Raw genomic sequence first — 9,951 nt, forward strand, 5'->3', positions numbered from 1 at the left:
TGCAGATTGGTGAAACTTTGCCTCTCTAAGACATTTATTATTTTTACCAGCTAACCTAATTAGTTGCAAAATGTTCCTCCAGCTCCTTCTTTAAGTACCACTAACTTTTCAATTTTTTCGTTTCTCCATCCGAACTTTTTTGAGGCATGTTGCTGCCATTGCATTCAAACTAACTAATTGTTTTTCATAAAGTAGTAGAACGTCTCAGGTTAAACATCTGATATGTTTTTGCTGTCTTTTTGTGAAAAATGTAGATTTATGAGATTTGCAAGTCATTGCATTTATTTACATTTTACACAGCATCCAAACTTTTATAGAAGTGGGTTTGTATGAAAAAAGAAAATTCAAATTTTGGTGAATATAAATCAAGCTTAGCCGCATGGTCTCTGTGACCAATGTTAAAAAATTATACTGATATCATCTTTAGTCATGTTTTGAAGACAGCAGTCTTTGTTGCACAATGAGATGGGTTTAAAATTAAGATCCCTGTTGGAATTGTGAAGAAAAGGGATGTAAATAGATTGATGTAGAAAACAAAACAAAAAGAAAAAATTAAATAAAGAAGAAAATGTAGTTAGTTTGTTGTAGCAGAAGAACAAGTAGTGGAGGAATAACTGCTGTGCGTCCTGGCCTCGGTTCAGTGGGTGCTACATTCATCACTCTTCTTGTCCTGCCCTTGTGCATGTCGCACAGTGCAGTAAACTTATAGGAATGAAATTTCACTCTGTGGAGTTGCTTTATGTGATGATCTTTTATTTGAAGCCACGGTACTTCTGTTGCAAACAGAAATGATATCAAAACTTGGATGGTTTTAATTCAGCACTTCGCAAAGTAGTAAAGTATAAACCCTGCTGTTAACAGAAACTATGAAATAACTATCCAGGGTTCAACACAAAGAAATCCTTTATGAATTTTAGAATAAACAGCTTTAGTCACGTCAAGAAAGCATCGTTACCGTTACGTTCTTTTCCACAGGTGTTGCAGTTGGAGCAGGTCCAGGACCAGGCTGCAGAGCTCAGCGTGAGGATCATGAAGGTAAGACGTGTACACTTATTTTCAAGAACATGCATAGGATTTTGTTATGAACAAAGACTGTTTGCATAGGATGGAAGTAGCCACCATGATGTCTACCACTGGTTTTGATTTCCACATTTTGAAGCCTCAGCCTTCATGTGTTTATGTTGTTTATCGAATACAGAAGTGGCCAAATCTGGATGAGAGTCGGGTGTAGTCAGCTACTCCTAGCAAGCATTGTTGGCAAATAAAGAGATACATATAATTAGTGCTAAATAAAAACAATAAAATTCTATAAATGAACTTACTAAAACTTACCTTTGATGATCTGTATCATAAGGCAGGTATATATTTTTAGACAATTCCTTTAAAATGCTTTAAAACGTAGCAACAGCAAAAACGCAACCATCTGGCAGCTACCAGTCACAGAAGGCTTCCTGGCAGCTCTCGCTTTGCGACTACCAGGAGCCTCCACCAAACGGTCAGGAAAGACATCATTTTCCTCTAGTAGTCAGAGGTTGCCAGGGGCGTTGCTAACCAGTCTCTGGGCCTGTTTGACTGAGGCGTACTGTACTTGGATTAGTTGAGGTGGGTCCTAGCAGGCAGCTGTAAGCTACACCTCACTGTCTTGGCTCTCCTGTCAGTCAAAGCAGCCACATCTCTAACTTTTGAACATTTAACACTTGAGCACTTCACATGAATAGAATATAAAAAATAAATCAGCTACTTGTTTAGAAGGAAGAGAATATCCTTTTAATGCTCTAAGTTGGCCATTTTAGCACAGGAGACTCAACTGGCCATTGAGGAACTGCAGTTCATTTTCTGTGTGGAGTTTGCATGTTCTTCCTGTGTCTGTGTGAGTTTTTCTTCAGGTGCCACAGATGGTCCAGAGATGTCCACTTAGTGGGGTTAGGTTAATTGGTGATTTTAATTTGCCCATAGGTGTGAACATGGTGTACAAATGATTGTCTGTGTTAGCCCTGCGACAGATTGGTGACCTGTCCAGGGTCTATCCTGCCTCTTGCCCTGAGGCCCTGTGCACTGATCACCAAAGTCATATATAGACCTGAAAACCTCTGTGTTCTATATTTGTCTTACATCTGTTCAGTCATAGAGCAGCTGCTAAGATTTTATTTGGTCTTTTATTTACTGTGAGGTGAAGATAACCCTACGTGTTGACATGCACACACTGTCCACTTTACTGTTTCAGTGTACCTTAGATCTAAGTCTGTACTAACCTGTTTTGATCACAGAGTAAGATATTAGTGATGCACCTAAAATTGTCTTTTCACATGTCTGATAAATGCGTCTCCATAGGTCTTTGTAAACAGTTTGGAGCAGCTGAGTACTAAGACAGATGGAGACATTAACACATCTCAGTAAGTATTTGGAGGATTTTTTTCTCATCTCTGTGGTTACTGTGCTTCACTTGGACAACATTTTAAAATCTCTCCCATGTGTACAGCAACATTTCAGTGGACCTGTCCGCTCCTGATCGGTTTACTGGCATTCAAGAGGGCTTTACTCCAACATCTGTAAGCACAGTGTTTTTCTTTATTACATTCTTTAAATCGTATGAGGTTTAAACACTCGAAAACGCACATGTGGCAACTGCCAGCGTCACACCAGAGCGTGGGCTCCCTCCTTTACACAACTAGACAAACATGTGTCACTCATTCGAACCACGAAATGTTATCAGTCTGTTTCCTGGTTGTGGACAAGAAGTAGAGACGTCCTTATTTCCTGTAACTTGTTTGAGATGTTAGCAAAGGGGGTTAAGCGCAGGGGAGGACGAAGAGGAGGAAGAAGGGCAGGGCGTAGAGTGCTTCTGGTAAGGGGAAATGGAGCAAGGTGCAGAAGGGGTTTCCCCAGCCTGAATATGCTGCCAGACTTGACTGAGAGCAGATGACCAGAGTTAAGACTAGTGTCAGTCATGATACAAATGGGTGTTTTTGTGAGTTGGCAATCTAGCAACCAGTACATGCAAACTTGGACAGTGCGTCACTGCTATTAACACAAAGACATCAGTTTACTTTAGGCCACTAAGCTTTTGGAGCATGGTTGGTTTGCTTAATTTTGGACTGCAAACTCCTGCCAGTGATGTTGTAGGCATCAGAATGTCATTCTGACAGTGTCTCTGTGCACACGTTTAATTGGCATGCTTTATTGTGTGTTTGTAAGGGTGAATATTAAAAGCATGGGCATTTTAACGAGTGAGAGCTTGTTAAAAGTAGTTTCAGGTTCCTACACTAAGGTAGATTTGTTTTGCAGTTAGGCCAGGCAACCATTCTACCAGACATCAAACACAGGCACTGGACAATATTCACAAAGACATTGTGAGAAAAAGAGCGCTCCAAGCTTCACTGAAACCACAACTTTAAACCAAGGACATATTTTGGAAAGCAAAGCACATTGTGGTTGTAAGAACCTCTCCAGAATTGTACGAGGATTAAAGGTTTGTCATAGGTTTCAGGTTAGGAAGTTTAACCACAGGCTACAGAGCTCAGCCTGATCATCATGGTGGTATGAACGCCACATACACTGTGTATCTTTTGAACATAAATGATGTGGATTGCAGCTGTCATTGGTTAATGATGTCCCCTTGAGTCAGTTGTTGCTGGTTTAGCGTTTTAAACTTTATATCAGGAGAATGGAGTGAATGTCATGATGCTCAAATGCTAGTGTCCCAGCCTAAAGTGTACCCTGCTCACTGGTCCTTGAGCACGCCATAATTTATAAAAATTAACGTCGTGTTGTATTCAGTAAGACTCGAAACTAGCAACTGAGACCCGAAACTCATCAGAAGTGTTTGCTGAGGTCAAAGAGCGAGAAAGGTGAGGACTGTTTTCCAAGAGACGTCTATGCATTGGGGCTGCTTTTTGCAACTAGAGGAGTCGCCCTCTGCTGGCCAATAGAAACAGGCTTGAGGCACTTCTGCATGCACTTTTACATCCAAACATCCAGAATCCAAATCCAGGTCTACAGTCTGTAAATTAAACCTAAGCTGTGACAATGTTGTGTTGTGGCAGTCAAAGCATTCAAGTGTGTGTGTGTGTGTGTGTGTGTGTGTGTGTGTGTGTGTGTGTGTGTGTGTGTGTGTGTGTGTGTGTGTGTGTGTGTAGGAGCAGCGTCTACTGATAATCCTGAGTAACTGCCAGTACCTCGAGAGACACACATTCCTGAACCTGGCCCATCACTTTGAGAAACATAGCTTCACGGGGACAGAGAAGATCACACGGGTCAGTATCAACACTTCTAATCTGCAACTGTGCTTTGAAAAAAAGACTTCACACAAAGGAAGGAGCGCTCAGTGTTGTTGGCGAGAAATGCGTTGCGGTGTCATTAACAACAAAGCTGTCCCCTGGTCTCTTCTAAGCAGAGCGATGACTCTTCTTTAAAAGAAAAATACAACAGAAAAAATAAAGGTCGTGGTCTTGGAAGCTCAGTTCACTGTCACCCTAGTTTTTTTTTTTCTTTCACACGTACACACTCATCCAGCTGCACACAATGACTAATGACTGAATCACAAAGCAAAGAAGCATTCTGTTGGTTTTCCAGTAAAAACAGTTTACAGCCATTTTCTTTGAAATATCATTTTTAAACCGATTCTCATGTGTCATTTATATTTAGATACGTATGGGTGACAGTTTGTCTAGATTGTAATCTTCAAATGTTAAAATAGCTGCAAAAGCAAATCTGAAAAATAAGAATTCCCACACAACACATCTGCCACACAGCTGCCGCCTCATGTAATCATACTGTAAATAGTTAGAAATGCAATAAACTCTCAATGAATTCATGTAAACTTGAGAAGTCACTGATATATGCACAATCTAAATTATTCATGCAGTTCATGAAGGATACAGGATTTCAACATGGACTGCAAAGTAAAATTACTCACAGCTTCCACACTCCATAATAAAGCCTTTAACGCCACAGCCTGCAGTTTAAAACAATAGGCATGGAAATCAGAAACTTCACTGTTATGTGTTGATGTAAAGGAGAATCATGCATCCTGTTACAGCAGGTTTTAAAGTGTTTCTTTTGTTGTGTGACTTTTTAATGTTTTCAAAAGTAAAGCCATGAGATAGGCAACATCACTGGCTATGGTAGTTAAATATTGATGAAGCTCTTGAGATGCTTTTACATCGGTGTTCCTCACTGTTTCAATAAAACATATCCACCACAGAGACAGAGAAAACTTTGAGCAAAAGCCTTGTTGTATTTGTAACGAGTGAGCAACAACTCCAGTGAAGAGTAGCCACAATTCTGAGCACCTATGAGCAGTCTGGATCGGAGAAGGTGAGCATGAATCCTTGAGGAGTAGGTTTCATCTTATTTCAGACTGGAAGTGTGGGTTTGTGAGATAAAATGCTATAAAGCACTGGTTATCTCTGTTTATGGGGAATTTTCTAATGCACATGTAACTTTAGGCGTCTGTATGCATTCAGACCACTGTTAAACTGATGCATACGGCTCACAAGACAACCTTGGCAAGATTGTCATCGTAACTTAAAGTAAAAGGCAACAGGAGACACTGACATCTTCACGTTATCAACGTTTTAGTGTTAATGTTAGAACCTGCTCACAGAGATGGAATCAGGTTTCTCTGCTCGCAGCTCTGAAGCTAAAATTACAGGCATGTCAATAAGCTAACACAGCAAAGATTCAGCTAATCTGTACAACTAAGATAAAAATGCTGCATTAAAATCCAAACAAGTAGTGCGTCATTGCAAAGAACGCTGAGTAAATAGTGTATTATAATATGGATCTCTTGTTATTGTGTTGTGCATGTCTAATGATGTGTGGATTGGGGATAGAGAATCTGTTACCTAGTATCTAATCATTGCAGTAACATCGTGTGTTCTTGACCTGCCAGGTAAGCGTGGACGCAGTACGGGGGCTGGACCGGAAACTCTTTGAAGCCTACATTGAGAGACGAGCTGATCCGATCGCAGGCTCCCTGGAGCCCGGCATCTACGCTGGCTATTTTGATTGGAGAGACTGCCAAACACCTACAGGTACCCAGTTACCCTGCGCTGATAAAACAGAAGGAAATCACCGTCAGCAACCACTAACTGACCCTGGTAGAATCATATTTAAGCCCCTAGCAGGGCTGTGGGATGACAGCTCAGAGTCTCTCGTGTCTAATCTTTGTAGCTGTGGTTCACATGTGTCATGTGTAAAGTACGGCTCTTTGATGACTTACTGTAAACACCACTAACATCATTTAATCAGTCTTCCCAAGGCGCTCATGGCCTTTGTGTCTAGCTGTAGGTGTGCAGCGATATGTGTGTACACTTGAGTTGTAGCTTGACTTTTTTCGCTCACGCAGTGCACCCCAAACCCAGGTGAAACTTGACTGTGAATGTGTGGTCTACCTTAGTACAGGATGTGAAGCAACATGTCAGACTGTGTGAGAGCTGCGCGAGTCGTCTCAGGTGGGCAGCAGTTCATAGCACGGCGCTTAATCTTGATGAAAAGTTGTGAGCGTTGATCTGGTTTGTCGCCTGTGAGTTTGTGTGTTTGGACTACATGTGAAAGAGGAACATTTTGGACAGAAAACCACAGTTCTAGGATATGATACTTTCACTTGGTGCATTTTTTTGTGTGGGATTCAAGTTTGTGTGTGGGGTGCTGCAAAGCATTAAGAATCCGGTTTCAGTACTTTCTTTCTGTTTTTGCCTTTGACTGTTTCACCGTCAACGTAATGTTATATTTTGAAGCTTCCACACAGCACACTAACTCATCTGCCCCTTATCCTCCTCACAGACGAGGGAAATTAAATAATGGAAAACGTTGCACTGGCACAGTGTTAGCTTGGCTAATAATGAATCCTGTTGGCACATTTCTATCAGAAATCCAGATGGACTGTTAATCAAACAGCCACTTGGCTCTGCTGTGGATGGGGCTGTGATCTTAGAGAAACATGGTTTTGCAGTCTTGTTGAGCTGCTACAGGTTCTGGTGAAAACGACTCTGCCCTGAATTTTCAAATAAAGAGAGAAAGATGAGTTTTCAATAGTCTGTTCTGCCAGAGATATAGTGTTAGAATTGCAGATGTTCATCTAAACATGGCCAGAGTTTCAAATAACAAGGTCAACAGTATGTACAAATGCTCAGGCTCACACTGCTGAACATGCTGTCTCACATTTTCTTTTTTTTTTACTGTCGCTCTATATGATGTCAGTGAGAACAGATATCCCAAGCACACAGATGTGGCTGTGAAGCCCCACCCACCTGCTGGTTAAACCTTTTGTTTATGAGGGGCAACCAATCTGAAGAAAGCTGGCATAAATTGAGGGGGAGAAAGCTAAAAGTGGGGTTAAACTGAGGAAACTGTGGCCAAGTATAAGATGTATAGTTAAGATGAAATATACATTTAAGATATAAGAAGCTGTAAATAAACAAAACAGATTCACTTTCCTTTCATGGCTAATTGTTACATGTCTGATGTTTTGCTTTTTATCTGGATCTTTGTTTGTTCACTTTGTGCCTTCTTCTTTCACAGGTGTAAGGAACTACCTGAAGGAGGCTCTGGTCAATATTATTGCAGTTCATGCCGAGGTGCTTGAATGCCTTTAAAACTCATCACTCATTTGTCAGACACTGCTTCTACTAGGTGCTTTTGCCACCTCGTCCCCCATCGTGACGTTTTTTTTCTTTCTTTCTGTGTCAGGTGTTCACAGTCTCGAAGGATCTGGTTCCTCGGGTTTTGTCTAGAATCGTTGAGTCTGTTGCGGATGAAATGTGCCGTCTTATGCAGTGTGTGTCCTTCTTCAGCAAAAACGGAGCCCTACAGGTAGGTACACACTCACACGCACATACCCGCAGTCGCAGAGCAGTTTCTCACTCATAGTAGGACCCTGACTCATAAGTCGACCACCGCACTTGGGGGGAATTACCTGTCATTTTTGATAAAGCCATATTTCAGTTCAAGGTACCATCTGGTGTCAGTTGATGATGATTACATGATTACATCTCCGTTGTTGCCCTTTTTCTGTAAACCCCCATACAGGCTCGACTTGAACTGTGTGCTCTGAGAGATGCTATAGCCACATACCTAAACGCCGACAGCAAGTAAGTGCGACAAATACAGATCCCCACAGTGGCAGAGACAGGAAGTCCCACATATGTGCCCAGTGATTTATGGCTGTGGATGTCACGGACATAAATCTTAGCAGTCACACATCCCTCACTACAATCCCTATTTATGTTAGTTGGAGGGTTTTGGAAAGGAAGTGAAAGTAATCTGGTTCTGTTGTGTGCATGTACTGTGATGTGCGCCTCTGTGTGTGTGTTTGAGTGCGCGTGTATGTTCATGTATGGCAGGTTAGTGTGCCCGCATACACACACAGACCCATCTTGAACTGTGTTTTCTAGTTCTCTATCGTTCATAAATGGGTTCCTTTATGTGACATTTTTAACTAAGCTTCTCATTTTCAGCGCCAGCTTCAAACTGGCTTTGGAGTCTCTGCCTCAGTTACACAGCGGCGCCGATAAGAAGTGAGTCTGATTCCGGTATATGTTACTAATTGGAGGGACTGTGACCTTTTGGCGTTTCCTTTGTGTCTTTGAGATTAATCTTTAATTTTAATATTATCTGCAGGTTACTGGAAGAGCTGCTGAACAAGTTTAAGAGCAGCATGCAGCTCCAGCTCACCTGCTTCCATGCCTCCTCTGTCCAGCCCATCAAGAGATAAATCTCATCCACTCCACCACCCAAAACAGAAGTCTGTGTCTTATCTATTAGCTAATGAACTTTGTCTGTATCTCTTCGGTTATCACTTTTTTGTTTACTCATCACTTTCAATTTCTGCTTTACTCGATTAAACACAAGTGTGTATTCATCTAATCTCGAAGACACTAAATGAGTCGATTTCATTGTTACTGTGCAGGACAGTCCCTGTTACGTTGGGTATGCTAATTATGTACGGCCACTCACGTACTGACAAGTAGTAAGTGAGTGGCTAATGTGCTTGTTTCTAGAAAGTTCAGGAACAGTCTGTCAGTGGGATGTGGAGCTGCAGACTCTGAATGAAATGTGTGTCAAAGTAACAAGATTTTTTTAAATGATGATGATGACAACAAGATGGTTTTCATGTACTGTGCCACCTGTATTGCTCAGTAAGTTAACTAAACATCAGCCTTCAGCTAGAGCTGCAAAATCTCAGTCTGTGAGCTACATGGAACTGGATCAGATCCTGATCCTGTCAGGATTTTTAGGCATGGTTGATAGTTTGTTTTTTGAAAGCATTGTACTGCTTTAATCCTTTTCATGCAGCCTTATTGTCCCATCACATTTCATTGAAATCCAGCATGTTTGTCAGTAAGCTTCATCTGTGGAAACCACACTGATGTAACTGTGAGTCAGTTATATTGATGCTTTTCTTCTAATAAAACACCATCATTGGAATTTACCATCAACTCATTTTTTTCTCACCTCATGAGACATTAATAAAAAAATGCTTCTTTAAGACTGCAGTAAATTCTTTTGTATTACCCTGCCAAAAACCCAGTAATACACGAATGCTTGATTTAACATGTGTTTTAAAGAGGGTGTACTAAACAGCTTTATTTAACTATGTATAAACACAGAACCTGCATGTGGCACCATATACATAGATTCGTACAAGCTAGTGGGATTCAGTGGGTTGTAGAACCACCTTGAGAAGCAAAAACTTGATATTTTCTGTGTAGCTTTATCAGTGTCTCATATCATTTTGGAGGAAATTTGCTGCACTCTTCTTCCTAACATTGCTTCAGTTCATTGATATCTGTTTACGCACAGCACTCTTAAGGTGAAAGCATTACAGTAAGGTTGAGGTCTGGACTTTTGTGTTTCATTGTAACACCATGATTCTTTCCTTTTTCAGTCATTTAGAATACTTTTTGTGCACAGAGTTCTTGGTTGACTCAGTTTCTGCAAGGTACCTGG

At 41.1% G+C, this 9,951-nt stretch overlaps 1 protein-coding gene across 2 annotated transcripts in view; it reads left to right on the forward strand.

The window, feature by feature from the left end:
- Positions 1-9,433, forward strand: part of exoc2 (exocyst complex component 2) — a 51,901-nt gene extending 42,468 nt beyond the window's left edge. For both annotated transcript variants that reach the window (XM_004571759.2, XM_076875621.1), the window contains exons 19-28: positions 976-1,035; positions 2,332-2,393; positions 2,480-2,549; positions 4,137-4,253; positions 5,894-6,035; positions 7,525-7,580; positions 7,693-7,815; positions 8,032-8,093; positions 8,460-8,519; positions 8,623-9,433. In XM_004571759.2, coding sequence (XP_004571816.2) covers positions 976-1,035; positions 2,332-2,393; positions 2,480-2,549; positions 4,137-4,253; positions 5,894-6,035; positions 7,525-7,580; positions 7,693-7,815; positions 8,032-8,093; positions 8,460-8,519; positions 8,623-8,716 — 846 coding nt within the window. In that variant the 3' untranslated portion in view covers positions 8,717-9,433. The remainder of the gene's footprint in view (positions 1-975; positions 1,036-2,331; positions 2,394-2,479; positions 2,550-4,136; positions 4,254-5,893; positions 6,036-7,524; positions 7,581-7,692; positions 7,816-8,031; positions 8,094-8,459; positions 8,520-8,622) is intronic.
- Positions 9,434-9,951: the final 518 nt, after the last annotated feature.

Source organism: Maylandia zebra, linkage group LG17 (genome assembly GCF_041146795.1).
Source record: "Maylandia zebra isolate NMK-2024a linkage group LG17, Mzebra_GT3a, whole genome shotgun sequence".
Lineage (NCBI taxonomy): Eukaryota > Metazoa > Chordata > Actinopteri > Cichliformes > Cichlidae > Maylandia > Maylandia zebra.